Here is a 26,366-nt window from a genome sequence, read left to right as displayed (position 1 = left end):
CACAAAATTAAAACAAGGTGTGAAAAAAAACTGGAATTAAAATAAAAGCTAGACTAGAAAAAATAAAAAGATCTTGTGCACTCACAAAAATCATTAAAATGAAATAAAAACAAAAACTAAAAGGCACAAGTACTTTTATTTGTACTAAAACATGTGTCCTGAAACTATAAATGAACATACTCACTCTGTAAACTACCTGAAACTGAACTGAACTGTAAATATAAGTTCTTATAAAAACAGTTTCTGTACTTTTGTGACGAGTTTTTTAAATAAATTGAGATAAAAAGGTCTAAAAGCAAACAGAGTAGAGAGGCTGGGATGGGGGGCTTTCACAGACAGGGGCAGCAGCAGGAAAACACACTGCTGGCTTCCACAGGGAGCATTAAATCCTTTATATGGGCTGTCAGATCGGTGGAGTCAGTCACATCATGATGGGAGTGTTTGTGGCAGGTTTGCTGTCAGCTGACACAGCAGAGCTCAGCCTGGATCTTGCTGTCCTGCCCTGGAGTTTTAATTATCAGTGGAAACACTCACAACACAAAGAGGCAGGTTTGGAATCAGTGTTAATAAAGTGATGACAGTGAACGCACCTTTTCCCTCTGCACCATCTTCTTGTAGAGGTAGTCGGGGAAAGTGCGCTGCGGGTAGAACTTTCCGGACCCCTCGGCGCACATGAACACGCCGTTCTCACACACCAAACGCCCCCGGCTGATGGTGACCAGAGGGACGCCGTGGCAACGCATCCCTTCGTACAGGTTGAAGTCTCCGCCCTGCACCTGAGTGCTCACAGAGATTGTCCTGCACACACACACACACAGAAAGTGATGGATGTGTGTCCCTATGCTTCGGGCTGAGTCCAGTAATAAAGGTGATTTCTGTTTATTTACAGCTGTGTACCTTGTTGCATCTGGATCCCAGACCACCACGTCAGCGTCAGCCCCGGGGATGATGCGGCCTTTGCGCGGGTACAGGTTGTAGATCTTTGCAGCGTTGGAGCTCGTCACCGCCACAAAACGATTCTCATCCATTTTCCCTGTAACCTTAAAAATACAGAAAGCCCATCCGATCATACAAAACGTCTTTATTTCTGTCGCTACTGTGGTAGACCATGATGTCATTCAGCTGCTTCCCCAGAGAGAATCTCATCCCAGTATTGGACAAACTCCAACTCCAGGTCTTAGATGGTGCTCTGGAGATCAGCTGAGAGCTGCATGGCCACTCTAGCTAGAGCAGAAGATCTATTTCATGTGCTGGTAAAGTGGTCTTTCTCATAGAGGCTTCAGAGCAGAACATGGACATCCATCACCAGCTGCAGTTCAAGATGGCGTAGTATGAGTTCATTCATACGGAGATGTTCGCGCGGCACTGGCGGCACGGAACACCGCCTTTGCCTCCGCGAACACATCGGACTACAAACACGCACATTACCAACTCCGGAAGACGATCAAAGCAGCCAAACGTGAGTACAGGGACAGGGTGGAACAACAGTTTGACAACCCTCGGAGTATGTGGCAGGGACTAAACACGATCACAGACTTTAGAGGGAAAACCAGCACACCGCAGACCACGGCCTCTCTGTGTGAGGATCTAAACGTATTCTATGCTAGATTCGACACAGCGAACACCATGAGACCGGACAGTGTGCGCACCGCGGATGACGTCAGTGCGCACACTGTGTCTGAGGAGGATGTGCGGAAGTGCTTCAGGAAGGTGAACGCACGCAAAGCTACTGGTCCGGACGGGATTCCCGGCCACGTCCTCAGGTCATGCGCGGCTCAGCTGGCTGGAGTGTTCACGCACATCTTCAACCTTTCCCTCTCTCTGTCTGTAGTCCCAGCCTGCTTCAAAATGGCCACCATCGTCCCTGTACCCAAATCCTCCACCATCTCCTCATTGAACGACTGGCGACCTGTAGCCCTGACCCCCATCGTAAGCAAATGCTTCGAGAAGCTGGTCAGGGACTTCATCTGCTCTGCACTACCCGACTCACTGGACCCTCTACAGTTTGCATACCGCCACAACAGGTCCACTGATGATGCCATAGCCCTGACACTACACACTGCCCTGTCACACCTGGAGAAGAGAGACACGTATGTGAGGATGCTGTTTGTAGATTACAGCTCAGCATTCAATACCATCGTTCCCTCGAAGCTGGACAGGAAACTGCAGGATCTAGGACTGAGCAGCTCCCTCTGCAGCTGGATCCTTAGCTTCCTGTCTGACAGACGCCAGGTGGTCAGACTGGGCAGCATCACCTCATCCCCCATCACACTGAACACTGGTGCTCCACAGGGGTGTGTACTGAGCCCTCTCCTGTACTCACTCTACACCTACGACTGCACAGCCACTAACAGCTCCAACATCATTGTGAAGTTTGCGGACGACACTACAGTGGTGGGTCTTATCACCAACGGTGATGAGACGGCTTACAGGGAGGAGGTCAGCGCCCTGACCCACTGGTGTCAAGACAACCATCTCACCCTCAACGTCGCAAAGACAAAGGAGTTGATAGTGGACTTCCGGAGGTGCAGAGAAGTACACACCCCCATCACCATCAACGGCGCTGCTGTGGAGAGAGTGAGCAGCTTCCGGTTCCTTGGCGTACACCTGGCTGAGGATCTTACGTGGTCAGTACACACAAACAAAACAGTGAAGAAGGCGCAGCAGCGCCTCTTCTTTCTCAGGAGACTGAAAAGATTCGGCATGAGCCCCCGCATCCTCAGGACCTTCTATCACTGTGCCATTGAGAGCATCCTCACTGGATGCATCACCACCTGGTATGGCAACAGCACCGCCTACAACTGTAAAGCTCTCCAGCGAGTAGTGCGGTGCTCTGAACGGATAATTGGAGGTGAGCTTCCCTCCCTCCAAGACATCTACAGGAAGCGGTGTCTGAGGAAAGCGGGGAGGATCATCAAGGACTCCAGTCACCCCAGCCATAAACTGTTCAGACTACTTCCATCAGGAAGGAGGTTCTGCAGCATCCGGTCCCGTACCAGCAGACTGAGAGACAGCTTTTTCCATCAGGCCATCAGACTGCTGAACACGTCATAGACACCTCAGCTTCACTACTGGAACTTTAACATTATGCACTCCATACTGTATATAAATGCCACTTGTTTTGCACATATTCAACTCTGTATATTTTATATATTTTATTATTATTATTATTATTTTATTTTTTTACTATTTAATTTGTAAAAATGTGTATACACACACACACACACACACACACACACGTAGGAAAATATTTAGTATACACATCCAGAAATGCATACACTATTATATATTGTACATATATTTATTAGTTTCAGGTTGGCCATTCTTGTATTTTGCTCGTTTGTGTTGTTGTGTTTGCACATCTCTGTTGCTTGTGGGGCTCGCACACAAGAATTTCACTCGCATGTGCTGTGCCAGTGTGCCTGCACATGTGATGTGACAATAAAAAGTGATTTGATTTGATTTCACTGGAGAAATACTTAATTTTTATTGCAAATAGCTGGAAATAAAACTGAGCAATCTCTCAGACTGTTGAGTTTGTGGAGTAGAGGAAATATCTTGGCACAGTAACTGATACAAGCTTTGAGCCTCATGTGGATGCTAATGGTAGAAGATATCGCCAGTGCTTGTCATATTATGATAAGCTTCAAACTTTTCATTAAGTTTTATAAACAGAAACAAAACTTAATGAGTAAGTTTTATTTCTGTTTAACTGCAGAAAACTAAGACTTACCAACATGGTGTCAAAACAGAACTTCCACATCCACTGGTTGTGGATGATAAATTGTGTGGTTCATGGCTGATCTCAGGTTTTTATGTGTGCGTTTGACGTGTGTACGTACCACTCCTCTCTCCCAAATGACGCTCATCCTGTCCTGGACTCCAGGCACTCCATGAGGGATCTTGGTGAAGTCCTCTTTGCCCAAAGCTCTCTGCTTGGTGCTGAACGGACGGTGCTCTGATGCCACCACGCTCAGATTGTCACTGAAACAGGAAACAGGATATCCACGTTTAGTTTAGAGGAGCGTTTTTATCCACGGCACCTTTGCCGGTCACTGAGCTGCTGTTGCGATCAGTTTACTCGAAGCAGTACAGCATGCTGATGTGAGTGCAGCACACATACTTGCCCAGCAGGCCCATGAGGTAGCTGGGTGTGTTTGGGTCGAGGCGGAGCGGAGGGATGATGACATGGGCGGCGGCATGAGCCCAATCCTGGTGGTAATACTGCATCCCATTCAACACTGCGTGAGCAACTGTAGTCTCCCCGTGGACCACCTTACCTGAAATTATAAAAAGTGAAGAAAAGTCAGCTTTCATCCTCTCCATCGTCACGGTGACTGTTAGTTTGTCTTCATCGGACAGTAAGCTCACCCTGCATCTTAGCAGCAGCGATCATATCACCAGCAGACATACTGGACACATTTACCAGGTAGATTGGGCAGCGAGCCTGTGGTCACACAAAAGATTTTAATCAGTCCTTTAATTACTTATCAATAACTGCACACAGACTGGATATTAAAATGTTTTTACCCTGTTGGCGATGGTGATGGCTCTGTGAGTGGCCTCAGACTCCAGCTGCAGACAAGAAGACAGAGTAAAATCACAAAATAACAACTTTAATAAGTAAACATTTTAATATTTATTGCAAATATCTTACAAAAAAAAGTTCAAGGCCACAATGATTACTTGGTTTTGTTTTACATTTATAGGAAAGATCCCTAAATATTTCTACTGAATATTCAAAATTAGGTTTTATCAGCATTTTAAGGGAACATCAAGGAAAAAAAGTTTTATTTTCCACTGTTATGTTTTAGATCAGTGCTTTTTCACACATCAGACTAGAAAGAGTTTTTACTACAAGCCACATTCACATAGTCCCACATTAGTCTAATATCACGCCCGCTCACACTCTAATGGATGTGTTGGGCGTAAGTCCAAGTGTTCAGTGCCAATGTAGACTGCAGGAGCAGATTGATCCTCTGACCTTTAGATTAGGATACGACCGCTACCTCCTGAAACCTCCCACCCCTCTGTCCACTGCATATTTACCTCCTCTGGTCGACTGATCTCTATTCCCTCCGGCCCACTGATGCCCAAATCCAGAGCCTCTTTGGCACCCTAACAACACAAACACATTCATTTTAAAACGGGTTTGTGATTTCACTTCGACGTCAAAGGAAAAGAAAATTTGTCTTTGCACCTCGGCCACCAGCTCTCCGTTTTCAGCGTGGACTCGGGCAATGGCACCGATGTCCTTACAGGTCTGCAGAGTCTGGTAGAGCTCTGAATCCCGCAGCATCATCATGTCTTTGTAGGCCATGAACATCTGGAAGGAGTTCACTCCATGTTCCCTCACCAGGGTCTCCATCTCATTACGCACCTAAGGACGATTCAGAGGTCTCAGGGTCAGCAGTCATGTTTCTGGATTACAGTTCAGTGCTTGCAAAGCTTCAGCTTATATATGTAAAGGCAGTTAGTGCATCGGGCATTGGGAATGTGGGCATGGAGTGAAAGAGAAACTGTGTGTGTGTGTTTGTTTGTTTGTTTTGTGGGGCATGAAATGAGCTTGGAAACCTGCCACAATGAGATCACACTGCCTTTACACTGGTGACTATAACAGCCCCGCTGAGAAGAATCCATTTCATTCATTCAAACAGCAGTAAAAGGAAACTAGACAGTTTAGTGTTTAAAATGCTGAACTGTGCTGCGGTGAATGGGCCATAAAGGTCACGTCATAGTCGTGATGGAGTATTGATGAAAGGAGCAAAACTACTTCCTTCCATAATGATTAATCTACTTTTACAGCTCATGACAGTTTGAGTATTTTTTATCATTATCATTATTATTCTCTCCTGTTATTGTTTCTCTCTGCAGTGTTTCCTTGTCTGTGGACCCGGCCTCTGTGTCTTTGTTTCCTTTTCTCTGACACCTTGTTTAGTGTTAATCAGGATTTATACATTTGGGTTAATTTATGCTGTAGATCATCCACTGTATGGTAAAGCCCTCTGAAAAAGCTATGCTGTAACATCACTTCCACTAGAACTGCAACCACATCGTGCTGATGCAGCGTTTTAGTGACTAGCTCAATTTCTCCTACATATTTTCAGCTACCTCTGTCATCATTGTCCAAATCAATTCAAAGAGAGAAACCTTCTGCCAACCATTCTTTGGGTGATGGCGGTTTTGGACACTAGGATAGACTACCATGCAGACTCGACATAGATTCAAAGTATAAATAAGTATAAATAAAAGTATAAATTAAGACTTCATGTCCTTGTTTTACTTTGATAGTCAGTTTTCTCTCTTGTGTTGTGTTAGTTTGATTTTCTTTTCTTTTACCCTCCTTTATTATTATCTGCCCCGCCCTGCTTGTTTTCACTGGTGTTCAGCTTTGTTTTTGTGTAATTAGTCCCCCGTCTTATCTGTCTTTAAGTTTGTCTTTGTTGGAAGGTCTGCCCAGGCTCACTTTCTCTGCCCAAGCTCTGTTGGGTTATTGTTTCGTGGGTATTTTTAGCCAGATACTGGCTCGCCCTTGTTTTTCTGCCTTTGTGTCCTATCTCTTTACCACACACACCCTGAAATGTGTTAAGAAACATTGTGTTGACATTTTTTAAACAAGAATGACTACCAGTCAAAGCTTTCTGCTGGACAGGTGTTGTATTAAACCTCATTCTGGCATGAAACGTCTAACAATATGCAATGAGATTGGGCACATGCACAAAGTCAGCAGATGATGTAGGACAGACATTAAAGCCAAAGGCTGAATGAGGCACCTTGACTCATATAATCTGCCTAATGTGCCCACTGAGCACGTGTGTTAACCCAGTTCTTGTGCGGGTTTAATCTAGGTCATTACACATTTCACCCACAAACGGCTGGCTGCGTTATTATTCATTCAACGATGATAAACGCCAGAAGAGCACAAAAATAAATAATGATATATGCTACCAACGTAATTCCAAGCACTTTGGTGGTACGTTTTTTAAATTTACCTTTGGTCCCCACCAGGTCAGCCCGACGTGCAGAGCGTAGTCGCAGCACGCCTTGGCATCGGCCAGAGCCCTGCACTTCTCGTAGGCGTCCAGCAGGGAGCAGTGTTGTTCAGGCAGAACCAGAGCCATCACCATGGTGGTACCACCCATCAGAGCCGCCTGGGTGAGGTAAGAGGGTGACCAGGGGTGACAGAGAGGGGGGCAGAATAAGAGAAAAGAAAGACTGATTAGAAAGAGGACAATAACACCAATGTCCAGCACAGACTCTGTTTGTCTGGTGACAATAGTCCTTCCTTATCAACTGTTCATCATATGCTCTGCTCTTTATTGATTGCACTGACTCTCTTGTAGCCACTGCTTCATTTTCCTTTCAGTGTTGTTCTCAGTCTAAATGCCCTTATTTAGTGCTGTAATCACTGGTTTGTCCTCTCTATAGAAATATCTCAGCCTGACACAGAAAGAGAGATAAGGCTTTTTTCCTTCCAAGAGTGTGACAACATTGGTTTCATTAAGTTTTGACAAAAGGCTTCACATTAGTGTAGCTATACGTGTGAACGTCTTAATACTTCACAACCTCAAAAACTAAAAACGTAAGCTTTCTGAATATGGCTCCTGCTGCTAAATGTGGCTCCTTCACTTCTACTCCACAGGAAACAGAGAACTGGAGAAGATGAGAGATGAAATTACTAATGAAGGAGAGGAGTGGGCGAGAGGAAGCAAAGTTACAGAGGGGGAAAGAGAGGATGAGGAAACAACGATAGACTAGAAGAAGTGAAGGAAGCTGTGTGCAGTGACTCATCTTCCTCGCTACAATGGTGAATGCACTTTTGTGTAACCATGACAACAGATACTGCTCAGCCATGCCTGTCGCACGTCCCCACCCTCTTCCTCCTCCTGTCCTCCTCTCTCCATCCAAAATTGCGCAAACATTCACCCATCCAATATCCTCTAACAGGAATATCACACCGAGGCATGATGGGAGAACGTCTGTAATCGCATATAAAAGAGGAAATGAAGAGGTGGGGTGTGAAACAGCTGTAATCTGCTCTTTAGTCATCATCGACAATCAAAGTGACGTTAAACCGCCATCATTTTTGCAGCCTAACCTCAATAAAATGTGACTACATGAGAACGTTTCTGTGACAGTGTGGAGCCGTTGCCTCGGGCTCCAGACGTGTCTCACAGACGGGGGGCGGGGTCACCTGCTTGTGAGCATAAGCTCAGTCGGCCAGTAAGCTATCAGATTTCTCATTACCATAGAAACCAGTCTGAGTGATGTGCAATGTCAGCATCGAAGGTCTCAGCATATGTGTGCATGAAGAGTGTATGTCATTGATCACTGTCACTACATGTAACTGTGTGCATGTGTGCGTGTGAGAGAGAAAGCGGGGGGCACAGATGCACAGCTGGGGATTGTGGGATTTAGGCTGTCTGTCTGCTTGGCCTCAATTAAGATTTACTGCTGGCCCCCTTCTTTAAAAAATCCCAGAGGGCAGAGCGGAGAAAACAAGCGAGCAAACAGGAGGTAAAGGGAAAAAGAAATCCCTGATCACTGCATCTTTACCGATCCATGTTACGCACACGACAGTATGAGCTAACATTGCTATAATCAGTGTGAACTGATTCAGGGGCAGTTTGAGACTTTTCTGTCAAACTGGAATAAAGGAGCTGTCTGAGAGCTGAGATGTTTTTCACGCTGTTTTCAAGCAACATTTGCAACTACAAACACTTGAAACAACATCCAATTTTAGCTTGTTCTAAATTACAAACCTGCTGTGGAGACTCAAGAAGCACAGCATCACTCGCTCACTGCAGACAGCACAGAGCATATCTGCTGGCAACAGCAACAATACCAGCCAGGTGCATGTTTAAGCCCAGGATAGTTGTGCATCCTTTTGCAAGCTTTCAGATATTTCACAACAAAATGAGTCGTCCCTCCAGTGACATCATTACACAGGCTTTGTGAATGTGTCCACATAACTTTATGGCATTATGGACAATGCCAGGCATCCTCTGCACACGGCCATTAACAACCAGAAGAGTCTGTTCAGTGACAGGTTGCTTCTCCCCAAGACAAGAACTAACAGACTTAAAAACTCCTTTGTCCCACACGCCATCAGACTGTTTAACTCCTCTCTGGAGGGGAGAGGGAGGGGAAACAGGAGGACAAAGGAGGGGGGAACAACTAAGCTGTAGTGCCTCTTCACCTCACTGTACAATACCTTTTGTGCAATACTTTTGTAAATAGTCAACAGTGCAATAGACCTCAATACTTGAAATGTGCAATTCACTTGTATTTTTATTTCTATTCCTATTTATTCTATTTATCCCCTTCGTATATTTTATTTATATTGTCTCTGTATTTATATATATGTGTGTGTGTGTGTATATATATAATATTCTGTAACTCTGTAACTTCTGTCGGTGCTGTGCTTTTTTGGAAATCGAATTTCCCAGAGGAACCCACCCGAGGGATTAATAAAGTTCTATCTTATCTTATCTTATCTTATCTTATCTTAACTTAAGTAGAAGATTTGTAGATTATAAATTCCTAAAGATACCAGAATATCAGGTCAAATCAACACACAGTGCGCACTGATTATTTAACATCTGATTAAGAGCAGTGATATAAGCATGTGGATCGTTTTTCAACTCTTTAATTTAAACATACCAAAACATAAACAGTGATGGAGAAAGACAGCGTGTTCAGCCAACCAACATCGTTTAATCTTAGTGGATTTGACCTAAAAGCTCTTTTTGTCAACCCAACATACTGACACATAAACCACAAGCGGTGCGTAATATGAATCTCCTGCTCCATTAAAGACCCCTAACCCCTACTGTGAAGATAATCCCCTGCATAGAAAGTAAAAGAGATGGCGAGAGGGCGGCAGGCATGAAGGAAGGAATAAAAGAAGTTGAAACCCAGTAGAAGAACATCTATAGACTAATAAAGATCAATAACAATACTTTTGGGATTTTAAACTGCAAAGCTGGATTATTTTAACAGATCACCAAGAGAAAGTTACATCTAATAATAACAGTTCAAATGTTTTTATTAACAGTTGATTCATTCTGAAACCACACCGAACACAATCATTTAAAAATAGCATTAGTTGTGAAGATTTTAATGTACAAAAGAAAGAGTTAACTTTTCCTCCAAGAAGAACCAACGAGCACACAGAAATCCTGTCACATGAGTGCCTGAAGCTTCCTTTACATATGAAAGCGACTGTGAGGGGGTGAGAGTGTGTCAGACTCTGGGAGAGGCTATCAGTGTGAGACAGATTACTGCTCCAGCCCTCTGATCAGCCTCTATCAGCTCCACTCGTACTTCTTATTACAGCCGAGCACCTCACCTTCTTCCACTACCCTCCTCCTTCTCTTCATTGCTACAGTTCAGCCTGCTGAGACGTTTAAATGATCTCAGCCAGGCCTGCTGTGACAGATACAGCTCAGGCAACATTTCAGGCTTTATGTAGAAAAAAAAAAACAGATCTGCTTAGCTGGATGTGATTGATCAGTGTTACACTGTAAAGACTGACTGTGGATAACAGTGAGAGCAGATCACACACTTTATTCTGTTAGTATTTAATAACAGAGACACAGCTGTGCTTTTCGATTGTAGTTTATATCGTCTGGAAGTCTTTTTTAACTGTTCAAATCCGTCACCTGTCAGGCAGTGTGATGCCCCTGAGGCCGAAACCTTTTTATTTTAACTTTAAAGAGTTCACGGTTTTTAATATTGCATCTACATATGTGGGGCAGTGGTCAGCATCGCCCCCTGCTGGTCATCATTGGCTTCCCTTTACAGACCTTACAGATCTTTTATATACAGTCCATGGCAGACACAGAAAGAAGGTTCTGATGATGGACTGGCTACATGTCTGGTGACCTTCACCTGGATAAGCAGCTAAAAATGGCTGAAAAGACTTCAGCATGATGTCAAAGAAGCTAAAACATCAGTTCCAGATCATTCCTATCCGGGCAGCACGTTCTTCCTCTTGACCTTCCACCATTACAGCGTGTTATATAAATCGGGGTGAAGCAGAGGAACAGGAGGAGGCACCAGAGGAGGAAGGAAGTAAAGCAGAAGAGGGAGCAGACAGTTACAAAACAGAGGGAGAGAGGGATGCAGAGGGGGGAAATAGTTTAGGGGTTCATCACAATTACACGAGCAGTTGCTGCGGTAACACAGTCACCATAGGAACCACACAATACTACCACGGTCATGTGTGCACATACTCTCTCACACACACAGAAATTTCCATGCTAAGAGTGCGGGTTAGTTGTCATGGCAGCGAGGGCAGCGGTGGGGGCTGGGGGAGAACTGGCACCAGTTTGTCACCAGTCTTCAGCCTCATTTCTCTCCTCTTACAGCACAGCAAAGTCACCGCCGCTATTTTATGATGTGCACCATAATTTCCAAACATGCCGGCAAGGCTGCGAGGAGAAAAGATACTAAAAGTGCTGCTGACGATCTCCCCCAGACAATCACTTGCTCGTCAGCAGCTACACTGAGCAGAAAGACCAGCTGGGCGGGCAGCGTGGACGGAATAGCATTAATATAAAACATTTTTAGGCCTCGTCCCCAAATACTGACACGGTGCCCCGCATTTTGATTGATTCTAATCGACACTGTGGGACAGACACTTTTCTGAAGTCTGTCTTTTATCTAATGGCAGTAAAAAAGGAAAAGAAAAGCTGTCATTGTGGGTCACCTGCAGGTTAACGTCACCACTTTTCCTGTACCTTTGCTACGCCTAACAGGGGAAATTTCAAAGCAACATGAAGAAAACTAGTTAAAATACCTGCTCCTTTAGCTCATTTAGCTTATTGTGTCCTTATTGTTCCTAAAGTCATAGAAGTGGTAATAATACATTAACAGCAATAATAGCAAATAACTAAACTGATATTTTTGGATGTATTTATTTGTTAGATTATATTTTAAGTTAGTGAAGGTGTCGATTCTCATGTTACATAAAAAAATAAATTGAGGAATAAACAGAAGTACCTGAAGTAGGGTGACTTGAACCTAAACTAAATATCACTAGAAGTTCATCTCTTCACATGTGAGACTCACAGTTGTGCAGCAATAATGTTAATAACTGATGCATAAAGCACGAGTGAGAAACAAAAAGACAAAGATAGAGCGCGACCTTTCCCGTCACTAGACCACAGTTTTTAGTTTTGTCAAAAATGATTGCACTAACACAAAGAAAAGCGGTTGGCCCCAGAGGCGTGAAAAACCTCCAAACTGCTGACCCTTTGCAACTTCCTCGGTGCTACGTTAGCTCTGCTGCTATCAGCTGGGTCACTGCTGCTGGCGTATGAACACGTGAGCACAGAACAACACAGATTTATTCAAATAGATCAGCCCACTGTCAGTGACACCTGGCGCAGTCCTAAATAATCCCAGTGAGCCGTAAATTCAGATTTCAGATTTAAATTCTCTGTTTCAGACAGTTTTTTCTACTCTTTGCTCTGTATGATGTAAATGTATCCTTAATATGGTCTCAGCCACAGTTCTGGCCTACTGTTCCAAGCTTTTGTTTAAGGGAGAGCCAATCAGAAGCAGGGCAAAGGGGATTGTTTCAGGCAGAAGGGTTCAACAAAGGCCCAGTGAAAGACACATTTGTATTTATCCATTTGTACATACGATCATTTTGAACTGTGAATCATGCAAATGTACACTAGCAGAGCCAAATAACAAAAAATAAACTTACTCATCATCTTCTGGGGACTCCACGTTACATTTATCATGTAATATATTATTAGATGTGTCTGATGAAGCAATCACCTACAACAACACACACATATACTTTGACTTTTTGTCACATGACTATCTTTTGCTGATACTGTACTGTTGGCGTCCACAGCTGACGCCCTTGACTAAAACTGTCAGGCATGCCAGGCAGCATCTAAACAGACAAGCTGAGAACATCCTCCAACACATGCATACCACTGCAGGCAACAATAACACCTCTTAACCTCTTAATTATGAAATCATCCTCGTTGCTCGGGCTCTCAGTGGAAAACATGCAGGACATTCACAGGAAATTAACAAATACACCCAGAACAGATGAAAACTAAACAGCGGTGTGAATGTGTGTCTAAAAAAGATAAGTCTCTGCTTTCAACCAGAAACTGCTGACAGGTGTTTGCTTCCTGAAAGACCAATGTGAGAAAACATGTGGTCATTAGTCCTGATGAAGCTAAAAGCAGGGCTCAGTATTTCACTGCAGACACGTCAGAGTCACAGAGAAAGCATGACAGCTGTCTGCAGACTTGAAATGTGTTTAATCACAGGCATGCTGACGAGCCTGCTCACAGCAAAGCCCTGTGTGTGAGTGTGTTTGAGCAGTGTGTTTACAGCGTGTGTACCTTGGTCCCACTGTAGAAGTCGTCCTGGATGGTGGCGTTCATGAAGGTCTCCTGCAGATGCACACTGGTGTCAATTCCGCCCGGTAACACCAGCTTTCCAGAGGCATCTATCACCTTAGCTCCGCCTGGTATCATCAGCTCCTTTCCAACCTGCCACAGAAAACACAAACACACGAATTACAGTACTTTATTTTCACATTATTATCACTTTATTTTATTAAAGGCCCAGCTACACAGTAATCGTTTCTAGCTGAAACTGGTCACCAAGATGTAAATCACTGTGCAAATTTCTTTTTATTTTGCTTCCAAAAAGGCCAGACTTTTTTAAGTTTTCTGAAGCACTGGTTCTTTTATAGTGCTTTTGAGCTACTATTACTCTATGTCTAAAAGCCTTTGATCATACACTCTGATGAACACATCAGAAGCAACTTGGGGTTTAGTTTCTTGCTTGCTATATTTTTTTAATATTTTTGTTTTGTTTTTCTTGTTAAGGAGCTTAAGGACCCATTTATGCTTGCCATATTAGTCACTTCGCACACAAAGAGTCACTCAGACGGGACGACATCAGCGCTGGACAGAACGAGAAGAAGTGAAAACCAGGAAGCAAAGAAACCATGCAGCTTGTGCCAGGGAATGCGACTTCACTTTTGCTGTACAGTACAGTTCGTGCGAGAACGGCGACCATAAAAGGGCCATAAATGACGAGTGTTTGCAGAGAAAGTCTTCCATGCAGACTGCAGCTGTGGCAATCTACTAGTGAGGAAAGCAATCACAAGGAGGTTTTCTTTACATCACTCTTTATCTCTTTACAATTAGTTTCACCTAGCAACCTCAAGTAGCTATTTTCCATGCCCCCGGTAGGGGGATACATATTTTTTAATTGCAACCTGCGTTACCACCAAACTCTGGGCCTATATCAGGCCAAGATGTAAGGAAACAAACATTTACTTTTAATACAATCAATTAATTATCGTTTAATATATTAAATTTAAGGTTATTCAAGGTTCTTTATCTTAGGGATTTTGTTTGGTATATTAAACCAAACTAATTTCAGATTTTTATTTTTTAGGTAATCAGGTGCAGAATTAGATGTGCTGCTGAGGGTGTTTTCAATTACTGTGGTCCTGTTCTTTGGAACAAGCTGCCTGCTGAATTGAGGTCATTTATAACTGTGTGAAATGTGATATATAAATAAAATTGACATTGATTTTATAGCTCTAAGCATGAATGTGTCATCTATTGCTTGTTAGCCAATCTGACATTTTCATCCACACTGAAATACATACTTTCACAGTCCATAGAGAATGACTATTAATTACTTTGGTAACTGTTTTTGTGATAATGCTGACAATTAAACAGGCTGACATGAACATTAGTACACTTGGTAATCTTTTCTTCTTACCAGAGGAGCTGTGCATATTTGCAGTTTAACTCAACTTCTAGGTGGTTTTCTTCTGATTGGCACAAACTCACAAAAAGGTCTCACAGCCTGAGATGTTCCCCTTTTGTATGACAGCTTAGATCAGGCTGCATGCTTACACACGCTGACCTCACTATTCAGAACTTTGCCCATTTTTAATATTAGAACTGTTAGCGTAAAGTGTTACGCTTTGGGACTGAGAACGTGTTGGTTACAGTATGACTCGCTCAGCTTCGACACTTTAAATACTGCAAAAAAATAGCTGTTGTTGTCAGTGGTGATGGAAGTAAGCACTGACAGAGAGTGTGTAAATGCTCAACAGCTGCAGCAACACTGGAACGTTTCAGTACAGCTGATTCAAAGGCGTCCTCGCCACATAAACCGATGCTTATCTCCATGACAACACTGTGTGAGATAATTATAGTACCATGGTTTGGAGCCACAGAGTTGACCGAGTGGTTCTCTTCATGCTATTACTGTGAAATGAGTCATGCTAACAGCTGGAGATATACTGGACAGCGAAAGTGTGAAAGCGATGAAAAGGTTTTACTGTATGACACGTGGACAAATGTGCTTGCAAGTAAAAATACATTTGCACACGTGCACATTTAACATGTGTACATAACAGTGATTTACCTGCTGTATGATGCCGTTCTCGATGTAGACATCTGCTTCCTGGGTGAAGTCATCATTGACCACCTTTCCCCCCTTGATGAGGATACGCATGGACCCCATGTTAGCAGCCATAGTCCTACAAGATAAAAGGGTATTCAAGTAAATTCAAGTACACGATATTTAGCATGTTAACAACGTTGCGCAATACCAGTCCTTACCATAAGGTGGTGCAGTGAGTAATGTTTGTTTTGTATTTAACTAAACTACTAAATACTCAAGGAAATATGAGTAGGACTAAAAATAAATATCAGAAGTGAAACAGAAGCTCAGATCTAAAATATCTTAACACACCCACCAGTCGAGTGCTACCTTTGGGTGGTAACAGTTTAAATTAAATTCTGCAGTGCGAAATTAATTGTTCTAAATAGAAAAAGTTGCTTGATTTGAACAAAACTAACTGAAATCTTGCAGCTCTCAGCTGGAACTACTGCTTTTATCCAGTGTTTAATTTGCTTTACACAGCAATACTTAAACCCTGGCATTGTACTGGTCTATTCAACTTCAGGAATCCAGTGTGGAGTCCTGCAACCAACCGCTACTCGTAAAACCAAAGTCAACAAGTGAAAGTTTGTGTTCTGTATTTTGTGCTGAGTTACACGTTACAGTTTCTGGGAAGCATTTCCTCCCGTCTTTAAAGTGTGTCAGCTCAGTCTATAAAATATTTAGGAGTGGATCTATAATTTATAAATCTATTACAGTATCTGCAGGAATAACAGATTATCAGCACTTTGCAAGGACAGATGGAAAGCAGATGTTTCTTCAAGGATCAGGAACTAACAACTAACAACCGGTAGAGAACAACAGGTCTGTTACTATTACAATTTATTATGATTTATAACAATTTATTCATAGTATGAGACCTTCATAGTACAGTAGTTAATAAAATAAAGGTACTAGTATTTCAGGAAAACTTAAACACATTTTTCACTATTTTCTGATGTTGCAATATAAAAGGAAATGAGTATATTAATCGGTAATTTTACAAGGGTTACAGTACGTTCCTGCGCTTCGTTCTTCAAATATTCCCTTTACAGCAAAGTGAATTTTAATGATCCAGCCTTGTGGTTAGCAGACATGTAACTCACCTAATTTCAGGCATTTGTGCTGTATGAGCAGTTTACAAAATGAATGCCCGGTGGTCCTTGTGTGCATAATGATTACTTGTGGCTATGATAATTTCTAGGTTGTGTTACATTACGCAGACCCAGTACACCCAGTTTGTGTTTTTCATCGAATCCTATTCATGGTAGGATCCTGGTGTTTCCTTTCCAAGTCTTTTCCAGTTACAGCAGTAAAGTTGATCCTCTGTGAGGTTTTAAAGTGTCTTTTTATTTACTTATCCTTTGATTGATTTATTTTATATTAGTTAAGTGAGGGAAATGGAAAGCAGTGTGGAGTTCTTTATCACCATAGAAAAATATATAATGCATGTTCTTTAAAATTAATGGCTTTGGCTTTAATGTAACTTTCCACTTGTAATCACCACATTGTAATTTTCTGCAATGAGCCATGGCTAACAAACCAAGGCTATGGCTGAACAGACCCAAAATTACCTCCTATACCTTTTCCAAACCACTTTTCCTTGATCTCAATGGAAAACGTCACAGGGAGGATGGGAAAGATATTAAGGAGGAAAAGACAAACACAGCGCTCAGAGGATCGAACTTCCACTTGGCTCAAATTACTGAGCCAAGTGGAAGCGCAGTTGTGGTGAAACTATGATGTGCTGAAGATGGACTACAAACAAATCTTAATGCTCATATGACCATGTGTACCCCTGGGTTTAAAAACTGTTGAAGCTTCAAAAACATATCAGCAGGTTATACTGAATATTACATGTTCTGCACCTGCGGTCCCCAAACCTTTTTGCGCCACGGACCGGTTTATGCCCAACAATATTTTCACGGACCGGCCTTTAAGGTGTTGCGGATAAATACAACAAAATAAAACCAGTACTGGTACCAAAAAACAGAAGATATATTCATAACACACGGGAAAAGGGAAACCGGGTTATGATAAAAACTATTTAAAAAAAAATAAAGATAAAAACCAATAAAAACCCTGAAAACCATAAATTTCACACCTGAGCCTCAACCCTCGCGGCCTGGTAACAAACGACTCACAAACCGGTACCGGTCCAAGGCCCGGCGGTTGGGGACCGCTGTTCTACACCACCTGCCAGTCATTTTGATTGCTTGTCTTTTACTGCCGCAGAAGCCCTAAAGCAACACTTGATGCCCAATATTGATGAAGATTTCTCAGATGAACTCTTTTTTTATATGGAAAATGAAGATATATAATAATATATTACACCACTCAATAATTCTAATCATTAAAATTGCCTCTCCTCCAAACTACACCAAATTTGACCTTTTCTGAATTAAATTAAACATATTTAAAGCATAGGGGAGATTGTTTCTTTGAGCCTAAAAAATTGAAACAGCTGGCTTCATCACCACCAACATTTTTAAAACCATGTTTTATTCTTTGGCTTTTAAACTTGACTTGGTTTTATATCCGCTTTCTACAAATCACAACTTATTTGTTTATTTTGTTTTAAATATATTTTTCCCCTTTGCAACACTCACTACATATTTAAAATTACACTGCACATCAAAACAGTGTGGTTAACTATTAGCTTTTGCAATCTGTGGTCCACTATGTTCTTCTTTTAGATGATCATTGAAATAAAAAGTAGATTGAGTAAACCTAATAGGATCAACAAACTGAGAGGTTCTCCAATAAGCATGTCTTTGTGTATATGTGTGTATTCTGCATGGGTGGCTGTATGCAATGTGTTTGATGGCCAGACACAATAGAGCCCCAGTCACACAGAATCAACTCAAAGAGATGGAGGAGAATAGAGAGGGGAAGGAGAGAGGGGAAGGAAGAGAACAGTGAACAGAATAATGAGGAGAGAAATTTGTACCCCCACTGGATGAGGAGAAATTTGGACCAATGGGAAAGAGAAATGCTTTGGTTTTGCCAGCTTGCTAATAATGAAGCCTGGGGGTAACAAGAAGCTTTAAACATAGATTTAAGGAAAGTTTCTGAAATATATTGTTGTTTCTATGAAAAATATTCATTCATACTGTCTGGCTTTACTGTAGGAGCGCTGAGCAGAAATCATCTGGGATCAGATCATAGTCCAGTTGAGTACAGAGAAGATGGAGTCCAAAACAAAAAAAAGAAACTAGAGATTTACAACAATGGCCAAAGAAAGAGAAGAAGAGTAGAAGTAGCTTATTGTGCTGAGATGAAAGATAAAGTGGTAAACACGATGGTGGAGCGCTGTGCGGTATGGAAAGCAGTGCCCTAAAGCCCTGGCAGCCTGATTAAAAGAGTGGTTTCCCAGGAGACGGGAACTGGAGATCCTTCAGCGGAAGAAAGGCGTCCACACACACACACACACACACACACACACACACACACACACACACACACACACACACACACACACACACACACACACACACACACACACACACACACACACACACACAGGCATACTAAAGCATCAAGACTGATTTATCATTTGAATTCCACTTGGTATAAAGTCAACACTCACATACACACATACTTTGCAGTATTTCACACAGAAACTTTACGTCTGCCTCGTCTTTTATCATAGTTTTTTCGCTCAAGATTTTAGCTACTAAATGGTTCTTGGCCCCTTTTTTACTACAGAGCTGTCCTATTGTGTAATATGTATAGACTGGAGCTTGGCACTGGCTTGTTAAGTCTGGCATCATTAGCCATCCTTTAGTGAGGCAGCGCTGGTTCAAATAAAGTACTAATGTGATCAATGTGGCTGTCAGAGTGTTACAAGGAAGCTGAACATTCAGGAATTAATGAAAAACTGAATTTAGAAATTCATTAGGCTAGATGACATCTACACCATTTATCCCTGACTGAAGTGTTTCTAAAAAACGAAAGTAAACCCCACTGCAGTAACTCTGGACATTAACAAAGACAGGAAACGACACATTTAGAAGGTTAATGAAGTTGGACTAGTCGAAATATGATTAGCTACCTGGTGCTAAAGGTGCGTTACGTCATCAAACAAATTCTTTGAATCTTCAATAATATTTCCAAGTATTATGTTACTTTTCACTGAGAAAAAATATTTGTAATTTTTAAAAAATGTTTCCCATACAGTAGTTCAAAGAGTTACTTCTAAAATACTAAAAATGCTCGTTTCATATGTGTCAGAACATATGAATTTAAAAAAGGAAATTATTGACAGTGTGGTGCCTCTAATTAAATACACGGGTTCAGATGATTCACAGATGCTTCAGTTCTTTTTTTTAAATTTACATTTTCGACAATGTGTCCCATCTGTTTTGGAAAGGACAAACCATCAAAACACCAGTCCCCAAACTTCAGAAAATGACTTGGTGAGGAAAAGAAATAGTTAAGCTGACAGAGAAAAAGACAATGATGTCTATATGTCTTAACTTGGTGCTGCTGTTGTCACTATTTTCTAGTCAGCTCAGTCCAAACCCACACAGACTGCAGACTCGGACTGGGTGTGGGACTGGGAACGCTGACTTCTGCATTGGACACTGGAGGCTTTGTGTGGCTTTGTGTGTTTGTAGGAATATGAGGACAGAGGAAATTAAACTTCCAAAAATGAAAATAACGCCTTTAATTAACAGTAAGTTCACCAAAGGTTCAAGGAATGGAGTATATATAAAAAAAAAAAATACTGGCTGGCTGCTTTATCTGACCTGTAACAGAGTTGATGGAGCCTACTTTAGCTGCAACCCTAACTGACAATAGCTTACTTTACTATATTAATACAGTTCTGCCATATTCCTGCCATATAGTTCAAACAGTGGTTCCAAAAAGTGTTACTTTGACTAAAAAGCTAAAAGCTCAGCTGAAATATAAACATTCAATTCTTAAAACTAAGAAAAAAATATTTATATATGTGTAATTTTGTTAATTGGTCCTGAGTGTCCATTTTACTTCATGGTTTTGTTATTTTTATGTTGTGGAGGTAAGCATCAACGACACAGCTCTCAGTTCTCACTCCTTCTTTATTCGTCTCCAACATCAACTGCGCATATCGCGCCACAAAACACAGGAACACACTTCCTCTACACTGGGTGTGAGTGGAGCCCTCTAGTGGTCCACCACACATGCCCCCCCCCGAACACCCAGCAGAACTAGTCCAGGACCCGGGGCTTAAGCAAACGGCCGGAGCGGCTGAACTGGGGGGGTGGGGAACTGACAGAGGGCAACCCAGCCCGGGAGCGAGGCTGGCACTGGCGGTCAGAAAAAGCTGAAGACGACTCGGACGCCGTTGATTTCGGGTCGCTCCTGGGGGAAAAAAACAGAATCCATCAGCCCGGTGGCAGGTGGGCGGCCGCGGCGAGGGGCCTTGGCCGGGACCACCTGATCCTCTTGCATAACATGTGCAGGCTTAAGTCTGCCAACAGAGACAACTTCCTGCCGACCGCCAAAGTCCAAAACGAAATGTTTGTTGCCTGGTTTAAGAACCCTGAATGGCCCGTCATATGGTGGACGCAGCGGAGTCCTATGGGCATCGTGCCTGACGAAAACGAAACGAGCAGAGTCCAATGAACTCGGAACAAAGGTGTCAGGCAGGCAGTGGTGCACAGGACCAGGAACAGGAAATGAGTTTCTTGGGGGGCGAAAAGGCAACAAAGAGGTATCGAAACATGGGGGAGGGCTCTCAGGTAAGAATTCCCCGGGGACCCGGAGAGGCTGGCCGAGGACCAGTTCAGCCGGGGAAACCCCGAGGTCTTCTTTAACCGCGCTACGCAAACCCAGCAAAACCCACGGAAGACGTTCGACCCAGTCGCCACTTGTCAAGGAAGCACGGAGCGCGGCCTTAAGTGACCGGTGAAACCGTTCGCACATCCCATTAGCTTGCTTGCTGTGGTGCGGTGGACCTTGACTCCCAGGCCGTCAGCCATAGCAGACCAAAGCTCGGAAACAAACTGGGGGCCCCTGTCCGAGGTAATGTCAGCAGGGGGGCCGAAACGTGAAACCCACGTTGACAAAAATGCCCTGGCCACCGTCGCCGCTGTCGTGGACGCCAGGGGTACCGCCTCCGGCCACCTGGTTGTGCCGGCCACCTGGTTGTGCGGTCCACCACAGTCAAAAGGTGCGTGAAACCCTGTGACTGCGGCAAGGGACCAACCAGGTCCACATGAACGTGATCGAAACGCCTACCCGGGACACGGAAAGGCTCGAGGGGTGCCTGTGTGTGCCGGTGGATTTTCGAGCGTTGGCATGGGATACAAACCGCCGCCCATTCTTTCACCGTCTTGCGAAGGCCCGGCCAAACAAACCTGGCGCTGACCAGCTTGACCGAGGCCCGGACGCCGGGATGAGAGAGGGCATGCACCGAGTCAAAAACACGACGACGCCACGAAAGGGGAACCACCGGGCGGGGGCGGCCGGTGGAAACGTCGCAAAGAAGGCGCGGACCGCCGTCCCACACCGGGGTGTCCTCCAGCACGAGGCCCGTTTTTGTTGACTGAAGGGCAAGGACGTCCGGGTCAGCACGTTGCTCGGCGGCCATGGCAGCGTAGTCGATCCCGACATACACCGGAGAAACCAACCTTTCCCCAAACGTTTTGATGGGAGAGCCGTTAGCTGCAATGAGCTGCGGCCCACAGTTCGCTGCTAGTCCGTCGGCAGCGGTAGGGGGAAGGAGGCTCTTCTGGGAGCCGGAGTCCACGAGAAAACGTCTCCCGGAGCGCGAGTCCTCTATGAAGAGCAGCCTTTCTGTATTGCCAGCGGTCGCGGCTGCTACGGCGCGCTGGCGGGTCCGTTTCCCTGGGCCGTGAAAGCGCAAGGCGGCAGGCAGCGACGCGCTCTGTCGCCAAAACGCTGATGGTAGAAACAGATGCTCTTTCCGCGGTGCCGGCGTGTAGCAATCCCTGCCGTCAGCAAGGGGGCGGATGCTCCGGGGGAGGCAGGTGGAGGCGTGGAAGGTGCCGCCGGCGTGTCCGTAGCCAGGGCGTGAACGTCGAAAGTGCGGCTAGCCAGGAGAATGCGATCCGCTTCTTCAGCCAGGGAGCGATAATCCTTCGCAGGCAGAAGCGGAGAGTTCGCGAGGACAGCTCTCACGGCGGCCGGTAGTTGGCGAAGGAAGAGGTGCACGAAGAGGAAACCACCGTCATCCGGCCTGAGCAACGATAGCATGTTCTCCATGAGCTCAAGCGCGGTACCGCCACCCAAGCCTGACAGGTTGAGGAGCTTTTCGGCTCGTTTGGTGTCGGAGAGGGCATAGCGCCGAAGAAGCAGCTCTTTGAGGGCGGCGTATTTCCCTTGGGCGGGTGGGTCCCGGAGGAGCGCCATCGCGCGACGGGTGGCCAGCGGGTCGAGCGAGGCCACCACATGGTGATACTTCGTGTCGTCAGCCGAGATGCCGCGAAGGGCGAACTGAGCCTCCACGTGTACGAACCATGACGGGGGGTCATGGAGCCAAAAGTCCGGCAGTTTCAGCGCCACAGCGAACGTAGCTGCAACAGGAGGCGGCGGTCCGGCGGCCGCTGATGCATCCATAGCGGAGTGTGCGTTATCTACGGCCCGTTGCATGCTCGAGTCAGGGGTCACCAATGTGGAGGTAAGCATCAACGACACAGCTCTCAGTTCTCACTCCTTCTTTATTCGTCTCCAACATCAACTGCGCATATCGCGCCACAAAACACAGGAACACACTTCCTCTACACTGGGTGTGAGTGGAGCCCTCTAGTGGTCCACCACAATGTTACATATGGGAATAACAACTTTTTTACTCTTTAAATATTTGGCCTGATTTATAATAATAATACTAATAGTAATAATAATAATACTGATAGATTTTGTGAAAGGTTTAGTTTCAGGTTTAGTCAGGATGCAACACCTGAGAAATTCTGGGCCGATGTTTAAAGTACACTGTGTAGAGAAAAAAGCCTTTTTTTTTCTGGTGGGGGTCAGTATATGGCATTTCTGTCCTGATGAGCATTAAAATTAAAGTTAATTTAGATAATACTTAAATAACTGTCCAAATTCCCAGAGACTTAGAGGACATAATTTGTAAAAAATAAATTGCCCAGCCCTGTCCTATCTGCTCCATGTGCTGCCACAAAGGATGTTTTTCTATGTATGAAACAGACTTTTATGGAGAACATGAAGCAGCTTGAAGAGATGTGATGCAACATGAGGTGATCGAGGAGATGAGACTTAAAGCACAGTCAGGAGCTGCGATGTGACATGATGCAATGTGAGGGGTAATGACGGGAAGCAGCCACTGGCCCATTTTAACACTATCTGCTCTCAAAAGCTGATTTCCATTTCACACAGAAACACGAGACTTGTGCTTTTACATCAGTACGGGAGATCTGAAATTCAGGCCTTGTGTGCACAGAAAGTCAAAATCGTCAGTAGGGCTGCTCGATTATGGCAAAAATGATAATCACGATTATTTTCACTGAAATTGAGATCGCGATTATTTGACGATATTTATTTAACCCTTTAAGACCTACTATAGAACCAAGTCCGCCAGAGCTTATATTATTTTTTTACATGTTGTAGTGCCATTTATGGGAGCATTTCAAGTTGCTATACAACTGTTATAGCCCATATTTTAATAATATGTATGCATTAAGTCCATAGTAACTACATTAATTGCAAAAAAGTGCAATAAACTACAAAAAAAAATTGAAAATCGTTTTTGTTTTGTTTTTTTACATATATTTCTACTTGGAGAAATTTAAGAGGTTTATCCCTCAAAACTTTAAATACAAAAAAGTTGCAAAAAATAGTTTACAACAACAGGAAACTTATTTTGAGTGTGTTCATAGTTTTATTTTGGAGATACACCAATTTTTATATACTGCAGGAAAAACAAAAAAACAATCCTATGATGCAAATTTTCAAAGAAAACAGCAGGTGCATCAAAATAAACTATTTCCAGCAGTGCAATTCGAGTTCTAAGCATCCCAGAAACTATTCAGAAAAGTCTAACATGACCAGTATAGGCCTTTAAGGCCTACAAGTAAAAAAACTACATTTCCGCGAAAATGACGTCACTTCCGGTTTCGGCCAGGAAATGGCGGACATGTGATAGTTCGCGCTGACGCCTGTTTCACTGTGGGAAGTGTTACGAACAGCTGATCGGATCGGCAAAGCGTGTTTCTGGAATATTATGTTTTTGTTCCTGCAAGCGCTTTTTATGCAATTTTTGCAAAGCTATATGTGGAAGGAAACCGTGACCGAGGACAAGCTGATGGCATAAGATGTAAGTACAACTCCTCCGGTTTCATATGCAAAACAAATTATTGCGCTGGCTTACACGGTCCAGGTTCTACAGGGATTTAAAAATAGTTACACAAAACGGAGCGTGCTGCTCTGACCGGCTTTAAAGGGTTAACAATGACTTTAAAAAATAATATAAAATGGTGTGCAACACCACTGAAGTTTTTTTTACCTCTCTTTTCAACCAACGGCAGTCACTCTCCTCTCCAAATAACTTCTGCTTAGCTTTCCGAGCTTCCCTCGGGTCCTCTTAATCAGCGGTCTCCAACCTTTTTTGCGCCACGGACAGGTTTATGCCCGACAATATTTTCACAGACCGGCCTTTAAGGTGTCGCGGATAAATGAGGGAGGGGCTAATAATCGGCTCAGTCATTTTTAATGATCGTTGAAAGCCCAGATCGTAATCGTGATTAAAATTCGATTAATTGAGCAGCCCTAATCGTCAGGAGAAACTGAGGTCGTCTCTAATGCTCCTCGCTAACTGCATTCAAAGGAAAAAAAGCATCTATTTTAGACATCTTCAATGTGTGTGTGTGTGTGTTCACTTTCTGCTGTGTCACAGCAGGTATAACAGACACACACACACCAGGCAGCATTTCTCACGCACCCTGGGACCAGCTGCTTCTGCACACACACACACACACACACACACACACACACACACACACACACACACACACACACACACACACACACACAGATAAACACTAACATCAGCTGCACACAGTCTAACACAGCGAGACACACCCTAGTTTCCTCCCCTCTCCATCCAAACTTTTTTTAATGGGGGACTTAATTAATAATAAATGAGGAGCAGCAGGCTGAGTGAGTTGGGACTGTGCGTGGCACACAGATTCACGACGCGATGGTAATACAAAGACACAACTACCTCAAAGCATGAATAAAACCTGAACTCTTATACTGGAGGCACCATTTAGAAAGCAAATTATTTATTGGATAAAAATGTACAAAAGCTAAACCAGTGTTTCTACTGCAGTTGTATGAGCAGGAGGGATGAAAATGAGGAGAGATGCTATGATGATTTACTTTCTTTTGTACGGAAATGTACTGTTTTTTAATGGAAAATATGTAAACAGGGAGTTTGTCTTGATTTTAAATTCCATAAAATGTCGTCTGGATTCTTTTAATTTTTTTCTTATCGACTGATAAAAATGGTGTGGTGAGAGCTTTAAAATAATTAATAACCAATAAAAAAATTTAAACTTAGCATTTTCCTAAATAAGTTCAAACTTGGCTTAAACGGCTGAAAGGATGAAAAAAGTTGTTTAAAAATGTTTATAAATTGTTACATTTCACATGGTAGCTGCTGACATGCTCACGTGTTTGTTTGTGGGCGTGTGTGTGTGTGTGTGTGTGTGTGTGTGTGTGTGTGTGTGTGTGTGTGTGTGTGTGTGTGTGTGTGTGCGCGCTGTAAGTGAGAAGAAAGGACCAGACAGCTGATGACTCTTGCTTGATATTTGCCACATGGAGGAGTATCTCTCTCTCTGTCTCCCTCTCTCTCTCTGTGTGTGTGTGTGTGTGTGTGTGTGTGTGTCTGGATTACCTTGCATGTGTGAAAACTAGAGCTATTTAAAAAGCCAACCAACATGCAGCAA

At 43.5% G+C, this 26,366-nt stretch overlaps 2 protein-coding genes across 2 annotated transcripts in view; both read right to left on the bottom strand.

The window, feature by feature from the left end:
• LOC308397422 (dihydropyrimidinase-related protein 5-like) overlaps nucleotides 1–26,366 on the bottom strand; it is a 32,409-nt gene that overhangs the window by 2,982 nt on the left and 3,061 nt on the right. The window contains exons 2-12 of the mRNA XM_080883340.1: nucleotides 15,433–15,547; nucleotides 13,377–13,526; nucleotides 6,993–7,151; nucleotides 5,201–5,380; nucleotides 5,050–5,118; nucleotides 4,531–4,575; nucleotides 4,372–4,447; nucleotides 4,124–4,280; nucleotides 3,843–3,984; nucleotides 898–1,040; nucleotides 591–798 (exon numbers count right to left, since the gene is read on the bottom strand). Of these exons, the coding sequence (XP_080739466.1) occupies nucleotides 591–798; nucleotides 898–1,040; nucleotides 3,843–3,984; nucleotides 4,124–4,280; nucleotides 4,372–4,447; nucleotides 4,531–4,575; nucleotides 5,050–5,118; nucleotides 5,201–5,380; nucleotides 6,993–7,151; nucleotides 13,377–13,526; nucleotides 15,433–15,543 (1,440 nt within the window). The 5' untranslated portion in view covers nucleotides 15,544–15,547. The remainder of the gene's footprint in view (nucleotides 1–590; nucleotides 799–897; nucleotides 1,041–3,842; nucleotides 3,985–4,123; nucleotides 4,281–4,371; nucleotides 4,448–4,530; nucleotides 4,576–5,049; nucleotides 5,119–5,200; nucleotides 5,381–6,992; nucleotides 7,152–13,376; nucleotides 13,527–15,432; nucleotides 15,548–26,366) is intronic.
• On the bottom strand, nucleotides 20,785–23,016 carry LOC308397088 (uncharacterized protein; the record flags this gene model as incomplete). Its single annotated transcript, XM_080882803.1, has 2 exons — nucleotides 20,785–20,796; nucleotides 22,068–23,016. The coding sequence occupies one exon, from the start codon at nucleotides 23,014–23,016 to the stop codon at nucleotides 22,258–22,260; it is 759 nt and encodes a 252-aa protein (XP_080738929.1). The 3' UTR covers nucleotides 20,785–20,796; nucleotides 22,068–22,257.

This window comes from Rhamphochromis sp. 'chilingali' (genome assembly GCF_963969265.1).
Source record: "Rhamphochromis sp. 'chilingali' genome assembly, chromosome: 5".
In the NCBI taxonomy this organism is placed as follows: domain Eukaryota; kingdom Metazoa; phylum Chordata; class Actinopteri; order Cichliformes; family Cichlidae; genus Rhamphochromis; species Rhamphochromis sp. 'chilingali'.
Note: the sequence above shows the minus strand (reverse complement) of the source record. Positions and strands in the feature narration are given on the sequence as shown.